General features: G+C 39.4%; 1 protein-coding gene across 1 annotated transcript in view; it reads right to left on the bottom strand.

Moving 5' to 3' along the window:
* PDILT (protein disulfide isomerase like, testis expressed) overlaps positions 1–23,441 on the bottom strand; it is a 70,170-nt gene that overhangs the window by 12,904 nt on the left and 33,825 nt on the right. Inside the window, 7 exon segments of the mRNA XM_027874928.1 lie at positions 806–984; positions 6,707–6,827; positions 9,228–9,425; positions 11,469–11,594; positions 11,679–11,789; positions 14,098–14,235; positions 18,636–18,769. Coding sequence (XP_027730729.1) covers positions 806–984; positions 6,707–6,827; positions 9,228–9,425; positions 11,469–11,594; positions 11,679–11,789; positions 14,098–14,235; positions 18,636–18,769 — 1,007 coding nt within the window.

Below are 23,441 nucleotides of genomic sequence, written 5' to 3'. Positions count from 1 at the left end.
GTGTGTGTGTGTGTGTGTGTGTGTGTGTGTGTGTGTGTGTGTGTGTGACCTTGGACGGATTAATAGCAAGGAGTTACTCACCCTGGGAACACCTAGAAAGAGAAGGGACAATTTTCCAAATCTGGGATGGAGTTTCCCCAGCTGAGGAATTAATTGATTAATTAATTAATGAGTAACTAAAGAGATATTATTGATTCATGATTATTCAGCTCCCTCAAAGCAGAGAAACCCAAGGGAATCTGGACCTTGATCCCAAACTGAATTAATCACGCAGTACTGTTAGGTTGAGAAGGAGACTTGGTAAGGAGAAGCTTTCTCTTTAAGCTTTTGAGTAGGTGGGGGAAGTTGGGTCCTCTTGTTCTCTCTCCAGCAGGTTAAAATTCCCTTCCTTATCACACACTAAGGGAAAGGTCATACCCAGGACACAGAAAGTGCAGAGTTGAGGGAAGTTGACCCCTCCCATATGAAAGAGTTAGTCTCCAGAGTGCCTCTTGAGGGGCAACTAGGTGGCTCAATGAATAGAGCACTGGCCCTGGAGTCAAGAGGACCTGAGTTCAAATCTGACCTCAGATACATAAAACTTATTAGCTGTATGACTCTGGGCAAGTCACTTAACCCCAACTACCTCACCAAAAGAAAAAGAAAAAGTAAACAACAGAGTGCCTCTCCACTTCACTCCTGGCATTACAATAATGAGATCCAGTATATATCAAAATGTTTTAGCATTGATCTTTATCACACAACTCTAAAAAGGACAGAAGGCAAGCCTTGAATAGGGCTTAGGGAAGACTGAAAATTTCCTCACCAAATCAGATTTAGCTGGAAAAAATTTGAAGAATGGATACTTTTCCAGGAACATCTGATGAATATCATTGGCAGTGATGTCAATTTTTGCAATGGTGACAGATTCGTGGTACTGGTATTTCTTGCCTAGTTCCTCTAATACTGGGAGCAGAGACTTGCATTCGTAAGACCAAGGAGCATCTGTAAGACAAGTACCATAGGAAAAGACATAGTCAAGGAAGAGGGAAAACTAAACAAAGATTTGGAAAACTCATGTTAGCCCTTCTCTCACTACTAATGGGGTCACTAGCATTTCCCTTCCTATGCATCACCATTCTTTGAAAACCATGTTTTTCTTGCTCTTGAGTGTTCTATAATCCCATTTTGAGAAGAAATTGCCTAAGAATTGCTATGTCCAGCAATAACAAATTCCAAAGAAACCATTTGCCTCATAGCCTGGCATCTAAATACTTTGACTAATCCAAGATCTAAAAACCTTTATGGCAAAAAGACACAATATTTTCCTGGAGTGGGGGCAAGGGCATTTCTTAAAAGCTTTGGAAAGTTTCAAAGTGAAGGAAAATTGATAGCTGCTGTTCTTTTCCACCCTGGATCCTTCCTTTGCTCCTTCCTTCCTTCCCTCACTCCCTTCCCTGTGTATAACCCCAGGGCCTCTGAGTTAGTGTAATTCCTTAACCATCCCCTATTACCCATGAACCTCCATTTACTTGTCCTTAGAGGTGTCCCCAAGGCATTAGCAAGCTTTACCTGCTGGTTTCAGGAAAGAGAGGGACCTAATGGATCTAATTCTGTCATAGTTTTACTTAAAAGAAAATGACACCAATTTTGTTTTTCATCATTACCATGACTTTCAGCAGAACCAAATGAGCATTCTAACAACTTGAGACTTCAAGTCAGTACAGAAAGGTGATTGGAAGGAGCCCACAATGTTCCATGTGAAAGATTACGGATTTTCCATTATTTCATCACTTGGATCTTATCTGACCCACTAGTGGAATGGAGAACCAATAATGTCTTCTTCCATTCCTCTTTCTCTCCCACCCCCAACAACACCTTTATACATACATAATGGTACCATGAAGCTCACCCCTGGAATAGTTTTGCTTTGCCTTCCTGATAATTATATATTCTTTATATATATAAAACAAAGGATAGACATAGAACCTATGATTTCACTGGTATAGGGAACTCTTGGTTAAGGAGATTCCTACCATTGTTGGTTTGCACATTGTTGGTACTACTTCCATGTTTAGAGAGTCATTTGGGGGAAGGGCCATTTGGAGGTTAAATGACTTGCCCAAGTTTACATAGCCAGTATTTGTCAGAGGCATGATTTGAACCAAGTTCTTCTGAGCTCCAAAGACAAATTTCTACATACTATGTGCACTGCCTTTCACGATAGCTAATCCCAATGTCACATGCCTCCCATTTGTTCCTCCTCCTTTAGCTACCAAATTTTGAATGTTCCCTGAATAGAAATACTTGCACTATGGCTGTCACCCTTAAAGACTCCTCAGCATTCAAGAATCTTTTCATTTCCTCTGTGAAATTCCCAGAGTAGACAGCCTCAGTAATATAAGGACTTTTTAAAAAAAAATTATTCATTTTTAGTTTTCAACATTCACTTCCACAAGATTTTGAGTTCCAAATTTTCACCCTCTCGCCTCTCCCCCACCCCAAGATGCCATGCATTCTGCATACCCCTTCCCCTAATCTGCCCTCCCTTCTACCACCATCTCCCTTCTCATATCCCCTTCTCCTCTTTTCCTATAGGGCAGGATGGATTTCTGTACCCCACATCTTATATTTATTTCCCAGTTGCAGGCAAAAACATCTTTTTAAACATGTGTTTTTAAAACTTTGGGTTCCAAATTTTCTCCCTTCCTCCCTCCCCATCCACCCAAACTGAAAAGGCAAGAAACTCAATACGGGTTTACATGTACAGTTAGGCAAAACACTTCCATAGTAGTCATGCTGTGAAAAACTAAATATATTTCCCTTAATCCTATTCCATCCCCCATTTATTCTATTCTTTCTTTTGACCCTGTCCCTCCTCAGAAGTGTTTGCTTCTGATTACCCCCTCTGCCCTCCCCTCTATTATCCCCCTGCTCTCTTGTCCCCTTCCCCCCCTATTTTCCTGTAGGGTAAAATAGATTTCCATATCCAATGGAGTGTGTATGTTATTCCCTCCTTAAGCCAAATCTAATGAGAATAAGATTCACTCATTCCCTCTCATTTTCACCCGTTTCCCCTCCACTGTAAGAACCTTTTCTTTTCTGGTTTTTTTTGTGAGATAATTTACTCCATTCTACCTCTCCCTTTCTCCTTCTCCCACTATAATTCTTTCTCACTCCTTAATTTTATTCTCCAGATATGACCCCTTCATCTTCAACTCACCTTGTGCCCTCTATCTATCTATCTATCTATCTATATATATATATATATACACATATATATAATTTTTTCCCTCCAACTACCCTAATACTGACAAAGGTCTCATGAGTTACAAATATCATCTTTCTATGCAGGAATGTAAACAGTTCAACCTTAATAAGTCTCTTATGATTTCTCTTTCCTGTTTACCTCTTCATGTTCCACTTGAGTCTTGTATTTAAAAATCAAATTTTCTATTCAGCTCTGGTCTTTTCATCAAGAATGCTTGCAAGTCCTCTATTTCACTGAATGACCATTTTTTCCCCTGAAGGATTATACTCAGTTCTTCTGGGTAGGTGATTCTTGGTTGTGATCCTATCTCCTTTTCCCTCCAGAATATTATATTCCAAGCCCTCTGGTCCCTTAATGTAGAAGCTGCTAAATCTTGTGTTATCCTGATTGTGTTTCCACAATACTTGAATTGTTTCTTTCTGGTTGCTTGCAATATTTTCTTCTTGACCTGGGAACTCTGGAATTTGGCTACAATATTTCTAGGAGTTTTCCTTTGGGGATCTCTTTCAGGAGGAGATTGGTGGATTCTTTCAATTTCTATTTTGTCCTCTGGTTCTAAAATATCAGGGCAGTTTTCCTTGACAATTTCTTGAAAGATGATGTCTAGGATCTTTTTTTGATCATGGCTTTCAGATAGTCCAATAATTTTTAAGTTCTCTCTCCTGGACCTATTTTCCAAGTCAGTTGTTTTTCCAATGAGATATTTCACATTGTTTTCTAATTTTTCATTCCTTTGGATTTGTTTTACAGTGTCTGGATTTCTCATAAAGTCACTAGCTTCCAATTTCTCCATTCTAATTTTTAAGGAAATATTTTCTTCAGTAAGCTTTTGGACTTCCTTTTCCATTTGGCCAATTTTGCTTTTTAGGGCATTCTTCTCCTCATTGGCTTTTTGCACCTCTTTTGCCATTTGGGTTAGGCTATTTTTTCAGGTGTTATTTTCTTCAGTATTTTTGGGGTCCTCCTTTAGCATCACTCTCAGTTTTTCCTGTACTTCTCTTACTTGCTTCTCAAAATCCTTTTTGAGTTCTTCTATGGCCTGGGACCAATTCATAATTTTCTTGGAGGCTTTGGATGTAGAACCTTTGGCTTCGTTGTCTTCTTCTGATTTTATGTTTTGGTCTTCTTTGTCACCAAAGTAAGATAATATAGTCTGACTCTTTTTGTACTGTTTGCTCATAATCCCAGCCAATTACTTGAGTTATAAACTCTTTGTTAAGGTAGGGGTCTGTTTCCAGTGTGGAGAATGTACTGTTCCAAGCTTCAGGGGTTTTGTGCAGCTGTTTCCAGAGATACTTCTAGGGACCTGTAAATTTTCAGTTCTTCCAAGGTGCTATGATAAAGGGTGAGGTGTTTACTCCTTTCCTGGTCTGTGCTCTGGTCTATGACTGAACACAAGCACTCTTTTCTGTCTTGGAACTGTGAGGAGGATTTCCTCTCCACAGCCACTACAAGCTCCACCATGCCAACACTCTTCTTAGCCCTGGGACCGCCACCCAGAACTGTGACCCAGATCCAAGCACAGGCAAAGCAAGAGAATCATGCTTCAGCAGATAGATCCCTGCAATCCCCCTCTGATCAGTCACTCGATTCCCCCTCAGGCTGTGGGCTGGAAGCTCAGGAGGCAGCCACTGCCCTGGGGCCACACTCGGGAACTGGTGCTGGGACCGAGGTTCTGTCTCACCACAGAAACAGACTTTTCCCACTGACCTTCTAAGTTGTCTTTGACGTTCATGGGTTGAGAAGTCTGGAAACCACCACAGCTGCCTGTGATTCAGTCCTCTGAGGCCTGCTTCAGGTTTGCTGTGGCCTGGGTGCCCACGCCAAACTGTGTTCCTCTCCCAGCCTGCGTGATATACTTTTCCAATCAATCATCCAGGTTGTCTTGGGCTGGAAATTTGTTTCACTCTGTCTGCTTTAGAATTTGTTTAGAGCCATCTTTTTACAGGTATTTCAAAGGGTTTGGGAGAGAGCTCAAGCAAGTCACTGCTTTCACTCTGCCATCTTGGTTCCCCCCCCCATAAGGACTTTCAAAGAAGAAACTGGCACACTCCCTCAAAAATGCCTATTCACATTTCAGTTTCAGAGATCCAGATGGATTCAGGATGGGCAGTTCAAGGTACTGTATAAAGCTATGGTTACAGAAGGCTGGCAAAGGTGTGATGTTGTACAACTCAAATCCACACAATGGAGCTTGGCTCTAGTGTCCTGACTGGCTTCAAAACATAGGACTATGGGGTTTGTTGTTGCTTTTTTGTTTTGGGTTTTGGTTTTTTTGTGTTTTATTTTTAAAGAAAAATAGTGTTAAAACAAGCTCCTTTAGCTACTTGCATTAATTAACTTTCTTGGACACATCTAACATTGAATTTTAAGCTAGAATAATAGTATTATATCAAAGTTCCCATGGAACAACATGCAGACAATTATATTTTCATAGCTACATCAATTATTAAGTACCTACTATACATCAGGCACTGTGATAAGTGCTGGGGATACAGAGAAAGTCAAATACACAGTCCTTGCTTTCAAGGAGTTTACAGTCTAATGAGAGTAAACAACCATGTATGAAAAAGATACATATTGGATAAACTGGAGATAATTTCAGGGGAAAGATGCTAGCATTAAGGGGGATCAGGAAGACATATGAACTCCCTCTACCAAATGCAAGTTATCTATAATGTGGTAGATAAGTCTTAGGGAAATGCCTCTGATTTGGAGAAGTTCATAGTCATATGGCTACTGTGACAAGTGAGATTTTAACTCCAGTCTTCCTGAAACCATATGTCCACTGTATCCACTATGCCATGGAGTCTTCTGTGTTGCCAAATACCCTTTTATTCCTCGAAAGACTGTTAGTTACTTATGAAATAGTGCTTTGAGCATAGCAACCAATTAAGAGGTATTATTCTTAAGTTTAGTGTGTTGATTTGGATGTAATCACTTCAGCAATAAGGGGAATAAGGGAATAAACATTTATAAAGCAACCACTATTGCCATGCAGTGTGTTAAACACTTCACAAATATTATCTCATTTGACAACAACCCTTCCAGGTAGGTGCTGTTATTATCCCCATTTTATAGTTGAGGAAACTGAGGCAAACAGAGGTTAAGTTGTTATTAAATAGCATTTGTATAGTTCTTACTTTGTCCGAGGAACTTTACAAATATAATTTCATTTGAAGCTCACAACAACCCTGGGAGGTAGGTGCTACTATTAAGCTCAATTTACAGTTAAGGAAACTGAGTCAGGCAGAGGGTTAAATGACTTGCCCAGGGTCTTACAGTTAGTTAAGTGTGTGAGGCTGGATTTGAACTCAGGTCTTCCTGACTCCAGGCCCAGCAGTTTTTCCACTGAGCCAGACAGCTGCCTTTAATAATGCCCCAACAACCATGTGTATGACAATACTTAGGTGGCATTGTATTCTCATGCATTCATTCTCCCTGAGCAATACTTACAGAACATTACAAATGCATTCCTTTTATGGCTGAAGACAACCTCCTTGAAGTTCTTCCCAACAAGTACCTTGACAGGCTTAGTATCCCAATCTTTAGGAATATTCTCACTGGGTAATTGTTGCTGAAAAGACAAATTCAAAAGTTCAAGGAGATTTTAAGGTGGGAAAGCACACAAATACCTGGCCCCAGTTAGGACGAATGAGGATGATGAGGGCTTTTATACCCTGACTAAAGATGACCCATGCTGAAACTACTGACCATAGGTCATGGAATTACAGATTTGAAACTAGAAGGAACTCTACTCAACTAGGATCATAGATTTGGAACTGAAAGGGCTAGTAGAGGTGAATCCAAATCACACATTTTTTCAGCTGGAAAGGTCCTTGGAGGCCATTTAGTCCTTCCTCCTTATTTGACAGAATAGGAAAGTGAGGTCCAAAGATGCCGTGACAAGTAATAAGTGACAGAACTGAGATGTGAACACAGTTACTTGTGATTTCAAGTAGTCTTTTTATTACACCATATCATTTACTACACTATATCATGCAAAGAGGCAGCTAGGTGATGTAGTGTATAGAATGCCAAATTTAGAGGCAGTGTGTTTTCAGTTCAAATCCTGCCTCAGACACTTACTACCTCTGTGATCCTGGGCAAGTCACTTAACCCTCTGACTGACTCAGTTTTCTCATCTGTAAAGTGGACCTAATAATAGCACCTAGCTCCCAGGGTTGTGAGGATCAAATGAGATAACTTATAAAAAGCTCTTTGCAAGCCTTAAAGTGCTAGATGGGTGGGTAGACAGATAGATAGATACTATTATATATCTATCTATATCTATATATCTACAGATATCCATAGACAGATAGATACTATTATATCTCTATATCTATCTATCTATATCTATATCTATCTACATATTGTGTGTGTGTGTGTATACACTCTTGGACCGATCACTGAATTTAATAGCTGTTAATTTTATCCCAACCATACTATAAGTATTTAAACAAAAATTCTCATATATTTTCCAACAGCATTTGCCATTGGTTAAGCACATAGTAGGCACTCACTCCATAAAAGTTTGTTGTTTAATTGACCTCCAAGCCCTTTTATGGACCCTGCCCCCTGACACACACATTTCTCGTACAGGCAAGAGCCCTCTTACCCTAAGTGTACCCCATCTTTGCTCCGTCTTTCCACTGAATTACACACACACACACACACACACACACACACAAAATCACCTTATTGCAGATGCCTCTGCAAATGCAGTGGCCATGCCTCTAAAAATGTCTGATAAAGTCCTAAAATATCACTATTTTTTTGTTATTATTAGGACAGAGAAATCAAAGCAAGAATCTTTTCTACAAACACTCGATAAATGGACTACTCTGGACAAATTAAGTAGGGGAGGGAGAAGAATAGAACATGAACTTAGAAAACTCCTACTATGTGTCAGATACTGTACTAAGCACTTTACAAATCTTACCTCATTTGATCCTCACAACAACCTTGGGAAAGTAAGTGCCATGATGATTCCCATTTTACAGTTGAGGAAATGGAAGCAGACAGAGGTTGTGACTTGCCCAGGGTCATACAGTTGTTAAGTGTTTGAGGCTAGATTTGAATACAGGTCTTCCTGACTCCAGGCAGGGATTCTAGGAATTACCCCACCTAGCTACCTCTCATAGGTAGAAGCATACTCTGAGAAGTGAGATTATAACTTACTCGTCACAGAATTCTTGGTAATATTAGTTCATAACACATAAGATAGGATAGGGGTGGGGAAAGGGAGGTGGATTATGAATTTCTATGCCCATACAGAAAAGTTTCATGAATATAGACTAATTAGGAGGAAAAGTCAATCTGAATCAGTGAAAATTCTGAATTTTATTGTAATTTTCTTATTTATTTATTATATGTATATATAGTATTATTTATAATTATAATTAGAAAATCAGTTAATTGCATGCCAATGGCTTTTGAAGAGTTAGCAATTAGAGTTTGGGAAGGACTCCTGAATTCAGAGTAAGAGGACCAGAGTTTGGATGATGGTTCCGCAATTTACTTCCTGTGTGATCTTGTATCACCTAAATGAGTGCTCTGGAACAAGCTTATTCATCAGTTTACCATCCCAAACTCATTCTCAACCAATTAAGAAGCTCTCTGATTGCTGGCAGGTATTAAGTATTCTACACCTATTGTTATGTATTCATTGAAATAACTAGATCTGTCCAAAAAGGAAGGAGATTTTTAAAAAATGTCAGATAAAATTGAAGTTTTTTCCTATCATCCAGTAAAACAGAATATTTTTAATTCAAGCCAATATTCTATTTTCCCGCCATCCCTCAAAGTTGAGCCAAAAAAGCCTCCCTTTTTTTTTTTTTTTTTTTTTTTTTTACTATGTAGGTGATATCTATCATGTCTACCCATAAGGCAAGTCCTAACCAGTAGAACTGTGGAAAATTAAGAGCTTATACTCCTGATCCCCTGCCCAAAAAGCAAAACAAAACAAAACTCAAACCTTTGCAAGCCCATCCAAGAAGTTCTCACAGAACTTTTTCATGTTTTTGAAAGTTATCTCCTCAGCAGGCATTCGGTATCTCATGTTCTTAGTCAGGTTTAGGATTCGGACACCAGGAATGTCCCAGGAAGTGATCTGGAAATATTCTAAAACACGGATGTTGTCAACTTCATCTGTATTCACAATGAGAAAGATGAGCTGCCAAATTAAAACAAAACAAAACAAAATTATCTCTGAGTTCTTTGCCAAAGTGGAAGAGCTTTGTCAGATCAAATATCACATGATGTCAAGCTTCATTTCTTTTCCCAGGTTGTCTTAACCAGTGGAGTGAAACTCAAATAGAAATGAGGGCCACTAACCTAAACATAAGACTCCTTGCAGGCCACATAGTGACTTAGTTTTAAAATGTAATGTTATCTATGTTTTAGTGTATTTTTATTTATTTTTAAAAATATTTCCCAATCACATTTTATTCTGGTTTTGGCAGGTGTTGTGTTCGATACCTCTGTCTCAACAAATTCTCAATTATTCTTACTGTTGGAAGACACAGATAAATCACAACAACAGAAAATCTAACCATTTCCTCCTCTTTCTCCTTCTCCTCTTCCCCTTTCTCCCCCCTCCCTGCTCCCTTTCCTTTCCTTCCTTCTCCTTTTACTCCCCTACCTCCTCAAGTAGTTCTGGAGCTCTGCCACTGTTGCTGGAGGGGTTCTCTTCCTCTAAGGCCCTGCTCACTATTCCTATTATTTTCAGAACTGGTACTTTCCCCTCCCTGTGACTTTGCTCTGAGACATCATAATCTAGAAGACACCGACCACTTCCTCCTGTGGCACATTCACTCCTGCTACACCCATACCAGAATCCACACTCCAGCTCCTCACTTGGCCCCACCATTAGCAACTCTGGACTAATCTAAGAGTTGGGATGAAGACATCTCCAGCCCCCAGCCTCTTTCATGCCCTACAGTCAATTCTTCAGCAGCACAGAAATCTCATAGTGTCCTTTGATAGTCTTCCTTCTCTTGGCTATCTACCCATGAGGTGAGCATTGCCCACTTCCTGCCAATCACTGTCTGCCTTTGCTAACAAGTTTAAAAATTCCTAGTTACAGGTAAGGTAATAAGAAATCATAGCCAATAAGCACACATCAACCAGTGACTAAAGAAGCAGCCCAACTGCTTGCTGGGAAGAACACGGTAAAAGTTTTATTCTGCATGATTCACGAAACTGATAATCAAACCATTGGTAATTGAGAATTGCTTATAAATGAATCTCTCTACAATACAGATTCTATACCACAATATCTTTTCTTCTCCTTTGCCAGGGCATTTGCAGCAAGTCATAGCCAAAGGATAGTGCATGTGTTAAATTTCTATATCCTGGCACAAAGTTTCAGTCCTAGCTCTCAATCTATTAGGTGTGTTATTTTAAACAAGTCTTTTGCCTGGCATGATAGTACATGATAGTACATTCTTTGTAACCCTGCTCCTGGAGAGGTTAAAGATGATAGATTGAGTCTGTGTGTGCTGAGCTGCAGTTGGACTAAAGCTGATCAGACACCTGCACTAAGTCTGCAACAATATGGTGAGGCCCTGAGTATATAGGGCCACCAGGCTGTCTCAGGAGAGGTGAACTGGCCCAGGTTAGAAATGGAGATTAAAGCTTTCAAGGTTTCTTGATGGTCACTGTACTTTCAGCCTGGGCAAGAAAAGGAGACCCAGAAAAACAGTCATTTAATCTCTGAAAACCTCAGTTTCCACATTTATAGAATTAAAACAATAATACTTGTACTACTTGTCATTTTTCAGACCAGGCCAAACCAACCAGGTACAACAGAAGGCCTAAAAGGCAAACCTTTTCTCAAAAAAGTAATAATAAAGAAATGAAAGTTAAGAAGAAAAGGAAGAGACATATGGAAAAAGTCTTGGAGGTGAGAAATGTGGATTTTGTCTATTTTTATTTTGAATAAAAAGCATATTAATCATATGTAAACCACTGTGAAAATTGGGCCTTCTTTTGAGTCTATACTTTGGGTTCTTATGGAAAGATAAATACCTCTTTGTCCTACTTATAGAAGAGCAGCAGCTATTGGATTGAGACTCTTCTGTGTAAATAGACAGCTTGGGACAGATGAACAGCTTCCCCACAGAACAGCTAGTGTTATTGGACATTTGTGTTACCTTGGACCTTTGGTGACCTCTGGTAAACAAACATAAAGGGACCAACAGTCCCTTTCACAGACCTTGTTCTTGAACTTCAGAGCCACAGACTCAAAAACTTTAACTAAGGCACCAAATTCTGTGGAGTTCTTAGAGATGAAGAGCAGGATGTGATTCCTAATGTGCATATCATAAATCTGGTCCACAGTCTGAAATATCAAAAAGAAAAGGGTAAGCCATGTATTTGGAACCAACACCATTCCTCTCTATTTTTGTACCTTTGACACACTCACCTCTATATTGTACTCTATAACCAAGTCCATGGTGAAGAATTTGACTATTTTGCTGAGGTCGCTCAAGTGGTGCCCATCTTCTTCACATTCTTCAAAATGTACAATTGCTCCCTTAAATCAAAGAAGAAACTATTTTAGGCCGGTGCCTACATAGGCCACATATGGTAGGATTACAACAAATATTCATTGGCTAATAGATTGTTTTGTTTTGTGTGTTTTTTTAAATATTTAAAGGGCTGTCATTTTTTTTGTAAATGGTTTTTATTTTAAACTGAAATACAAAACGGGAAAAGAAAAGAACATTGGCATGGACACAACAGACCATAAGAGAGGATTCAATACAAAACAATAAATTTCCATTTAAAAAAACCTATATGATAAATACTACACATTGTTTTCAAAGCTACCCTGCTATTCTTTGCTTCTTTGTTGGTTTTCTTTTGTTCTCTGCTGTGCAATTTTTACTTTATTTTTCCCCTCCCTATCTCACCACCCTAAAGAAGGTTACAACTAAGTGTAATATATGTACATATGGTTGATATCTGTAAAAGGTCATTAGATTGTTGATGGCTTGAAATAGTTTACATCAGGGCTTCTTAACTTTTTTTGGAGTCCCAGACCCTTTGGGCAATCTGGTGAAATCTATAGACTCCTTCTCAGAAGGGGGTTTTATCTTTTTTAAATGCATAAAATAAAACATCTATAATTACAAATAAAACCAAAGCTTAGTGAAAATAAATATGTAAGTTTCTTCCCCATTCAAGTTCATGGACTGCTCCCCTGAAATCTATCCATGGGGGCCAGTGGATCCCAGGTTAAGAAACCTGGTTTAGACATAGTTCAGCTTGGAGGGAAGGAAAACTGACTTGATGACCTCTCAAGGTCCCTTCTAGGCCAAAAGTCCATGCTTAGAGAGCAGCAACTCCAAGGAGAAATTATCCTGTTCTGTAATTCAGCCCTATGACCTTCTTTTCCTCTTTCGTCCCTTTTCCTTTTCTCTCCCCTATATTTCTTTTCATGCCTGAAGTGACTAATAGACATGGATTCAGATTACAAGCCAGTCAGGGAAATCAAATATTTTACCCTCCATCTCAAGGATTGTCTTGAGTTCTCAGATCTTCTTCACTGCATATGAATAGAGGTGTTTATGACCAGCCAGCTCTAGTTAGGTATGCTCTATTTCCCTAAGCTAGCTTTCCTTGATGGTTGATTATATGAATTGGATTTTCCACTTCACCTCAACAAATGTTTAAGTATCTCATGTGTGCATTGTACAGAACAATAAGAGAGATACAAAAATGAGTTCAGATATGGTCCCTTGCCTTCATGGAGCTTGGTAGGATTACTAAGTCCTTCGTTGGTAGGACTAGTTATATCTAAGAAGCTGAACTCTCTAAGGAGGAGATTAGGAAATGGCATCCAAAGTTGTACTCCATTCCAAATATTCCCTAAGAGACAATAACTGGATGGATGTCTATTCTAATAGGGTATATGAGGTGTTCAAGGAGGACTAGGACCTCTGACGTAAGAAATTGCCAAGCCTGTTCCAGGGCTGCTCATATACCTCTGGTGTTCACCTGGTACTCAACTCTCACCTGTGGGTCCAAGAAGCTGTAGCATGTGCAGTGGACATAACCTGGTAAAAAACTATCTCAGCAGATGTGCTGAACCAGGTTGAGGGTAATCAATACGCCTCAAACCTAGTGGTGATATGGGGGGCATCTACTCTAAGTATGTGAAGACTTCTCCCTGGAGGAATGGATGGATGAGAACAATTTGTTCCAATGGCCATGAAGGTGACTGAAGCGGGTGCTATGGAACATTTAGTGATTTGACACTGGACTTGATGACTCTGGAAGAGAGAGTGAGGCTGATGACTTTGTGCAACTGCCTCACTTAAACCTAAGTCGTGTACAAGCCAAGAGATTGTTTCTCTTTGAAAACAAAGGACAAACAACACCTATTCCAATAGGGCTGTCATTTCTGAAAACATTTTAAACTACTACTGTTGACTATAATCTACAGTAGTTTCGGGTCATTATTTATATATGCTTGGCAAACAGTCTTCTTAAATCAGCAAAACAGACTTTTCAACCAATAGCACTGAACCTCTTCAACCAACCTATTAAATAATTCCCTTGCCTCTCTATACAACATCCTACCTGTGATGATGCTCCCCACCCAGCATCTGTACTCTAATCATTTGCAATTGTTTCCCTGGTAGCAGAGATAAGTTTGCATCTACAATCTGAAAGCATGATCAAGGTCGGAGGCACAACAGGTATGCACAGATAATAATTTTTCAATGTGTGAAGCTAATTCACCTACATGAAGATCAAACCCATGATCCTGGCCTCATTTTTGCTTTAAAAAGCTTACCCATTTAAAAACTTCATTACAGAAAGGTTCAGAATCATACCTGTTGGAATACTACCATGGTGTCAATGGTGATGCCATATCGAGTCCAAATATCTCTTTTTTCTGTCACGCCAAAAGGAACCTCTGGAAAGTCTTTTACTAGTTCATAGAAGAATTCCACTGTTCCCTCATGGAGATCCTATTCCCCACATCCACCAAAAATAAAAAATATTTGAGAAGGACAGCTTGGAAAAGGAAATATTCTTCAAGGAACTAAGTGTCTTATATTAAGAGCTAGTAAATTACTTACATATTATTTTCCACTCAAACACTAAGGGAGTCTCCATGTCATTATTAGCAGCCTCCTAGTCTTCCTTTCCACCCTATCCCCCACCATTGACCTCAGAAACTTCATTATTCTTTGTAATAACCTGATTAGTTCCTCAACCCCTGAATCCAAAGATCTCCTTTATTTTTCTTCAGGTATCTGGAGAAAAGCAATCCCCACACTTGGAGTTGTGTCATCTTCAAGATTCTGAACATTCAAATTCACTCTTCAATCATAACTTATTATTTTATTTCTCCCACTTTCTCACTCACACTAACCCTGCCATTCACTCGCATGATTTTTAGTGCCTGAATCAAACCCTTTTCTTCTGGTCCACCTTCCCTATTCCACTTTCACTTGCCTCAGTATTAAGCCTTAATTCCATAATCTGTCACCTCAGTGAATCCCTAGCTATTACCCTAGAATCTGTTGCCTCCCCAACCTGCAATCATTGGTTAACATGTACCATTCAATTCCTCTGCTTCTGCTTCAAGACTGTTGAGTATCCCTGGAGAAATTAAGTTAATTTTACCTATATGGCATCATAGGAAGAGACCTGGACTTGGAGTCAAGACTACCTGGGTAAAGAGCATGGTGTCAGTCATTCTGTCTTTTACAAAAGATTTGGCTGTGTGACCCTGGGTGAGTCACTAAATCTCTCACTGCTTTATGCCACAGAAATGCTGTTACAGAAACAGTATGGATTTCCATTGGTAGAGTGAGTTTCCTCTTCCAAGAGTCCCTTATATCAAAAAAAAAAACCAAAAACAAAACCAAAAACAAACATTGTTCTAATCTTTATCTCTTTCCTAACCCATATACTTGTGGTATATAACCTTAGTTGGGCTCTCCCAACTTGACAATCCAACTCTACCTTCATGAATGCCATAGTTCATTCCCTACAGCAACTGCCTGGTCTTTTTCCTTTTTTTCTACTTAATCCAAAGGGTAGCCAACATATCATCCACCAACCACCACCACTACCCATGTGCCACATATACACCACATGTGCTGGCCACATCACCCACTCTCCCCTCTTGGTGTTAGAAGAAAAGGTATCCCAACTTCTCAATGAGTATAATCCCTCTACCGGAGGAACCTTCAATCCCATTCCCTTCTTCTACTAGGACCCTATTCTAATGATCATTTCCTCCTCTTTCATGAATTTTCTTTTTTTAAAAATTGGCATTTTTGGTATCTTTTGCTTTCACATCACCTGAATATTTCCAAGTATCCATTCCTCTCCCACAGAACCATCTCATATATTATATAATATTTTTAAGAAAAAAAGAGGAAGAAGAGATAAAAAAAACTAAGCAAAACCAATTGATTAATTAAAAAATGTCTGAAAATATATGCAATGTACCACACCCCTGAACCTTTCACCTCTGCAAAGGAGTGGAATAGGGGTATCTTTTAAGGTTGCTGATTTTTTGCAATTTCAACATTCATTTTTTATTGTTTTGTGGTTATTCTTTCCATTTATATTGTAGTTATTATATATGTTGTTTCTTACTTGACTATGTATCAGAGCATGTAAATCTTTTCATATTTCTCTGTATTTCTCATATACATTGTTTCTTACAAGGCACTGGAATGTAATCCCATTACATTCATGTACCACAATTTGTTTTGCCATTTCCTCAGTCAATAGGAACCTACTTTGTTTCCAATTATTTTCTACCAAAAAAAGTTCTACTAAAAGTATTTCAGTATATCTGAGGACTTCTTATCAATAGCCTCCTTAGGGTATACACCTGGTAGTAGTACCTCTGAATCAAAAGGTATGAGCATTTTTATCATTTTATTTGTGTAATTTTAAATTGATTATATAATCAAAATGGTTATACTGATTCACAGCTTCACCAATAATGTACTAGTGTGCCTATCTTCCCATCACCACCTTCTTCCAGCATTAACTTTTTATATCTTTTTCATATTTGCCAATTTGCAGAGTGTGAGGTAGTATCTATTACTGTTTTGCTGCTGCTAGGTGGAATCTCAAGGTTGTTTTGATTTGCATTTCTCTTATTATTAGTGAGCAGTAACATTCTTTCATATGGTTGTTAATAGTTTGCAACTCTTCTTTTGAGAACAGTTCATTCCTGACTTTTGACCATTTATCTACTGGAAGATGGCTTTTAGGATTTATATTTAGTTATCTATATATCTTGTATACCAAACCAATAAAAATCTGATAAATTGATACAAAGCTTTTTTTTCCCCCATTCCATCACTTTTCTCCCTTAGATGCATTCATTGTGTTTGTGTAGGAACTTTTCACCTCCATGTAATCAAAGTTACCTATTTTATCTTTTGTAATTGCCTATATCCCTTGTTTGGTTAAGAATATATTTCTTAACTGTGAAAGGTATTTGCACATTTTAAATATCTCCTCTATTCGTTCCTTTTCTTATGCCTATTGAGAAGACTGGATTGATACTATGTCATTTTCTTATTCATCCTATTGACAAGTAACTGATTTTGTCCTGTAACTGTTTAAGTCATAGTTCTTTATCTCTGAATTTGGTTCAGAGATTCAGTTATCCTGTAATGGGTTGTTTAAAAATACAGCTCCCCTACTAATCACTGATCTATTCTTGTCTCAAGGAATTTAACTGACCTTGGGGGATGTGTGTGAACACAGGTGAGTTGGGCCTAATATCATTACACCACCAAGCTATTCTTCAAAGATGTCTGGTTTGCTGTCCAAAAGTCTGGGTCACCATTTCAAACCTTCATTCAAATAATGAGCGCTTCTTAAGTATTATGAGAGAAGGGGGGGGATGGTCATTGCTTGCTCCCAATACCAAACTTCCAACCAATCATGTTGTTCCCTGTGCTTCAGCTTTGTAATGGGTCATGTTGTTCTCATTTCCACGATGATATTTACTCTGTTTTATTCTTTCTTCTGTACTTCCCAAATCCTATATAAGGGGAACTGTCCTTTTGCTCTGGGTCTTTGGCATAAATGGAGGTAAACCATTGACCCATTTATTGACAGGCAGCATGCCACAATGGCTACATACTGTTTACCACTCAAATTTCTTGCTTTGCTTAGGCTTTGTTTAGCTCTTAAATTTAAGGCCTTTTTCTTTATTTTTCACCTCCAGATTGCTTCTCTGATTAGGAAATACTTACCAGAACTCAGAACATGGAGGAACTACTGATTTCAAGTGAGACAGCAGAGAAACTTGACCTTGTTCATCTAGTGAAGTGTTGTCTCTGTTTCAACTCAACTGCTCGTTTTTCCTTATTTTCCATTTGTTCCACAGTAAAGCTCAGAAGTGATTTTGGCCCAATTTGGCATAACATCAAAGGATATCAGAACTATACATGAAGTCTGAATTGTTGTTTGGTCTACTATCCTGGGAGCATAGACTTCTTTGGAAAGATTGTTCTTTTGATCTTTGAGGTCACATAATTGAACCCCTTCCTTACATAAATAAAGAAACCAATGCTCAGAGAGATTAAGGTAACACAGTAGGAAAATGGAAAGGATAAAGCAACAGATCTGGAAGTAGGAAGACCTGAGTTCAAATGTGGCCTCAGACACTTAGTAACTGGGCCTTAGTTTCTTCATCTGTAGAAATGGGGATAATAATAATAGCAACTACTTTCCTGGTTTGTTACAACAATCAAATGGGATAATAATTGTATATCACTTAACACAGTCCCTGGCATATAGTAAGCACTTTATAAATGTCATTATTATTATAATCCAGATAATCTGACTCCAAATTCAGTGTTCTTTCTTTTGTTCTACAATGAATCTTAAAACAAGAAGAAAGCCAAAGAGATTAGAACTAACGTTAACTTTGAAGTCGAATGACCTGGATTCAAATTTTGCCTTTGATGCTTACTATCTGGGGGATCTTGAGCAAATCATTTATCTCTGTGGGACTCAGTCTTCTACAAATGATGGGGTCTCTTCTTGCTCTATGATCTATGATCCTCTGATTCTTCTGTAATTTTCAGTGGATTTGGATGAAATCTGATCTATGAACCAAGATGTATAATTGCTCTAAGTGAGGAATAGAGTCTACAGAGCTTATGGTAGCAATGAGTCCCCAACACAGAATCAAAGACCTTGCAAGTAGTTGGTAGAATTTGAAAGTAGAGCTCTTAGCCTCTATACAGCCTCCTTTCATGGCCTTCCCACTGTGCCATCTTACCCCCCTCTCTCCCACTCTAACCAATAGGGAGGTTCATAGCACTAGAGTTAGGGATGTCACGCTCAGCTCCAGGAGGGGGTCCTCCATTCCTCTTACCTCAAAGAAGCCAATGACAGCCAGTTTCCTGGAGCTGATAAAGGCCTTTGTCTGCTCTCGGCTAGTGAGCAACACGATACTCAATCTAATTTGATTCCGTAACCATGCAACGAGGGCTGTGGCTTCAATGACACCTGGAATAAGAAACAGCCAGAATGATCAACTGGGCACATTGTGTCTGTGGGTGATGGCCAGCCTTGGCAAGGCTGTAAAATCAGAGAAATGTGTCTTTAGCACTGTCGGGTTTCTATACATTTTACGTCATTCTCAACTCTTACCTCTTCAGATCCTTGTTTCCACTATTGTACCTTTCTGAACTTGTCTACCTCCGATAATGATAAGAATAGTAGCATTCATATAGCACTTTAGGTTTTGCAAAGCACCTTAAAAATATCTCATTTGATCCTTACAACAACCCTGGGAGGTATGTGCTATTATTATTTTTCAGAGGAGAAAACTAAGGCAAAATAGGTTAAGTGACTTGCCCAGGATCATATAGCTAGTAAATGTCTGAGTTAGGATTCAAACTCAAGACCTCCTGGTTTCAAATACTATGCTCTGCCTGAGACTTCCTTGACCAAGTAAGTGAGTTCAAGGAAAGTTCGAGGGTTTTCTGGGACCTGGAGACAAATGGGACCCAAATTCTTTTTGGGACAAGGGGCATCTTAAAGATCTCAGTTTGGGCCCATACCCCATCAGATCCATTCATTCTTGAGGCAGCGAGGTGGCATGGTAGATAGAGAATTGGGCCTGTCATCAGAAAGATGTGAGTCCAAATCTGCCCACAGACAGATTACTAGCTTTGTGACTCTGAGCAAGTCTCTTAAACTCTGTTTGACTCAGTTTCCTCAACTGTAAAGTAGGGACAATAACAGCATTTACTTCACAGAGTTGTTGTGAAGATTGGCACATAATGCACACTATGTAAATGTTTATTACCATCTTTCCAGATTCTTCTTCCTTCCACCAGACCTTCTCCACATCCAAGTGATAGTCTTCACTTAAAAAGTTGTAACAGTGACCTTAAATTAATGTGACTTTATAAGAATTCTTTATACCAACTCCAATTATGATAACTAGAGACAGTCTTTGTATTCCTGGACACAGATGGGAATCAAAGCATCAGTTATTCAAAAGGGTAGGAGAACATCCATGTAACAGGTCCAACAAATTTCAGGGATGCCAGATCAATGAACAGAGATTCTAGGGTTGGCTGACCGCTGCTGATTGCCAAGCCTTCCTGAAAAAAGTGATTAGTGATCCAAATCACCCTTCATAAACCCCTGGGCCATCTATTTCCTTCTCTACTTTAAGCTCTTTATGAGAACTGGATTATAAACTCCTTCAGGGCAGAGACGCTGCCTTCTAATTTATTATAGCAGTGCAAAAGCCTTGCAGGTGTTGAGCATAGAATAGGTGCTTAATAAATGTGTGCTGAATTAATTTATTAGAAAGGAATTAGTCCTTTGTGGTCCATTCCTTTACATTTCATTTCCAAGAGCATTAAAAAAGTGTTTTTTTAAAAAGACACATTGGGTCACCTTAAAGTCAACTTAAATCATCACCAATTTATTATAGCTTACTTTGTTGCAAGCCATATTTTCTAGATGATGAGGATAAAATGACCAAAAAAGGAAACAGTTCCTGCCCATTGACAAGTTTGAAATCTCTCAGAGAAATAAAAAATATGGATAGATAGATAGATAGATTGATATGCATATATATATATGTGTGTGTATATACAAGATAATTTGAGGAGCAAGCAAACACTGATAACTAGAGAAGTTAGACAAAGCTTCATGGGAGAAGGTAGTATCTGGGCTGAGCTTTGAAGGAAGAGAGAGATAAGGAGACAGTATATTCTAGGCAAGGGCCTAGAATAAAAGACATGGAAGTGGGAACTAGAAGGTCAAGTTTAGGGAAGAGCTAGGAGACTACTTTGAGTGGACCACAGATTCATTAAGGGGGATAATATGAAATACATCTGGAAAGGTAGGTGGAAATCAGATTGTGAATGTCTTAAATACCAAGTGGGGGAGTTTGTGTTCTATCCTAGGCAATAGGGAGCCACTGAAGCTTTTTGAGCAAATGATTGGTCAGCTTTGTTTCTTAGGAAGGTTAATTTTATACCTCTATGGAGGATGGATTGCAAATGGGAGAGACTAGAAGCACTGAGATCAATTAGGAAGCTACCATAATAGTTTAGGCAAGAGGTAGTGAGGACCTAGAGTAGAGTGGCTGCTAGGTAGATGGCGAAAAGGGAACAGATGAGAGATGGGGAGGGAGAGAGGATCAACGGCACCTGGCAAGTGATTGGCCACGGGGGACAGGGACGAATCAAGGATGATTTCATGGCCACAAACCTCAGTGAATGAGAGACGAAGGATGGTAATGTTGAAGTTTAGATGGTAGGGGTTCTGAAACCCCAAAATCACAACACAGAAGTCTTGTCTAAAAGCATTCGACCCAAGTCTTCTTTCAGCCAAAGGCGAGGTTTATTAAAGATGAATCATACAGGCCAGACTCTTAAGGAATTTGGACATTTGTGAAACTCGTAAGGACAAGCAGGCATGAAGAAGTCTCAGTCCTTTAAAAGGCAGTCAGAATGGGTCTTATACACAGTCAAGTAGTTTGGGATGACCAGAGGAGGGGCTGGGAGGAGGATCTTGAAACTGGGGTTACTGGGGGGAAGGGTCCTGGGAGAATTCCAATGGGAGTGTCTGCGAGGTTGAATGGGGTGATCTAGAATAGACAATGGAGGGATAGTCTTCATTAGAGTAACAAAGAACTGGAAAATAGGGCCTCGAAGATAAGGAAGAGGTTGAATGGGGTCTGGATAAGATCAAGGATGGGAACCCAGGGAATTAGGGTATCAAAGAATGAGGAGATAGGGCCCAGGCAATAAGGAAGAGCTAGTAGATTGTAATAAGAATAAGAATGACTTCAGAGGACTGCTAGACTTTATTGACCAGGTAAAGGTTCAAATACAGTTCACAGGTTTTCTGGGGCCTGTAGACAAATGGAACCCAAATTCTTTTTGGGGTGAGGGGCAAAGGTCTCGGCTTGGGCCCATACCCCATCAGCAGGGGCCTCAATAGAGGGAAGAAATTTTGATGTAGGGGTTTGATAGAGGCCTTAAGGAAAAAGATGAAATGTCATTTTGGACATGTTGACTTTGAGATGACAACCAGAAATCTGGGTATAGATGTCTAGCAAATAGTTGATGATATGGGGCCATAGTTCAAGTAAGAGACTAGAGAGGGATATATAAACATGGGAATCTATGACAAATCTATGGGAGTGGATGACATCATTAGTGAGGTTGATGACTTTGCATTGCCTCACTTAAATCCAATTCACTTGCAAGTCAAGACATCACCTTCCTGATGCTATCAGTCTTCTTTGAGAATGAAGGATGAACAACAACAACAGAGAGTGAGAATATGGAGAAAGAACAGAAGAGGGCCCTGGACACAGCTTTGGGAAACACACTTAGTAGACAGAAAATGGTTGAGAATCCCACAAAAGAGACTGAGAAGGAATGGCGAGATGAGAGGGAGGAGACCCAGAAAAACAGAGAATAACCAGGAGGACAGGTGGTCAACTATATCAAAATCTGCAGAGAGGTTGAGTGAGATAAGAACTGAGAAAATGGCAGTAACTTAAGAGAAGGCTGGAAGTTGGAGATCAGTTTCAGTATGAAGGGAGGGGAGGCCAGATTCCAAGGGAATTGGTTGGAGTAGAGACAAAGACTCAAAGCTAGGTAATGAATGGAAGGAGAATGTGCTGATCAATGACTGCAAGTATCTAAGTATCTAAGTCTCTAAGAACCCAGATAGACTGAACCTCGAAGGAGGAAACACTGCTAAATGATAATGGCAAGGGTCAGAAAAAAACGACAGGAAGAAAGTGACAGTGGGGACAAGGAAGTCAGCTTCTTCTACCTCCTCCTTTCTACCTCCTCCAGTATAGATGAAGGGGAATTTATTTATAATAAAATTTTATTTATAATAAAATAAATGTCCACCGGACATAGATGAACTAGAGGGCAGAGGTCTTGGAGGACTATGAAGGAACAGGAAGACTATTGAAGAGGTTCTGCTAGAATGGAAAGAAATGAGAGTTAAAGGGAGAAGTATCAGGGACAAAGAATTTCCCCCTCAGCAGAGAGTGGATCTGAATCACAAGAATAAGGGGCCAAATAGGTGGGAGTTTGTCACACAAAAAAACTGAGGAAAAAAATCAGTTGATTAGGACTCCTACCCTCCAGGTCCTCTGATGATAAAGTGTGCCAGACAAGTGACAGTTGAATAAACTGATATTTCCATGGCTTGTCAGCTGTGGAGGGTAATGCAGGGGAAGGGGAGAGTTTTGTCCAGGTGTTTGTCATTCATGAAAACCAGAATAAATTTATGGATAATAAAGCCATAATAGCTAATCATTGGAACTAGGAATGTGTGAGGCACATCTCTTATCTGTGTGCCTTACATTCAGCAGGTCTTCAATAAATAATTGGAGAATAAATGGATCTTTGCTTTCTGCAAAGCACTGACATACCCCAGGAAGCAGCATAGTGTTGAGGACAGAATGCTTGGTTTCGAAGCAGAAAAACTTGGGCTCAAACTCCAGCTCTGGTACTGTGATAGACCCTCCGTTAGGGACCCTGGGGCACCACGCCCCGGGGCCTCTGGCTCAGCTTCCCCTAACGGCTGTTACAACACCCTGGGTGAAATCCTCAAGGGTGGGGTGCAACATCCTGTTCTGTAAATGACCTGATCTGTCTTCCCGGCACCCCACCGGACCCTG

This window comes from Vombatus ursinus, unplaced genomic scaffold, assembly GCF_900497805.2.
Source record: "Vombatus ursinus unplaced genomic scaffold, bare-nosed wombat genome assembly UNPS02014807.1, whole genome shotgun sequence".
NCBI classification, from domain to species: Eukaryota; Metazoa; Chordata; class Mammalia; order Diprotodontia; family Vombatidae; genus Vombatus; species Vombatus ursinus.
Note: the sequence above shows the minus strand (reverse complement) of the source record. Positions and strands in the feature narration are given on the sequence as shown.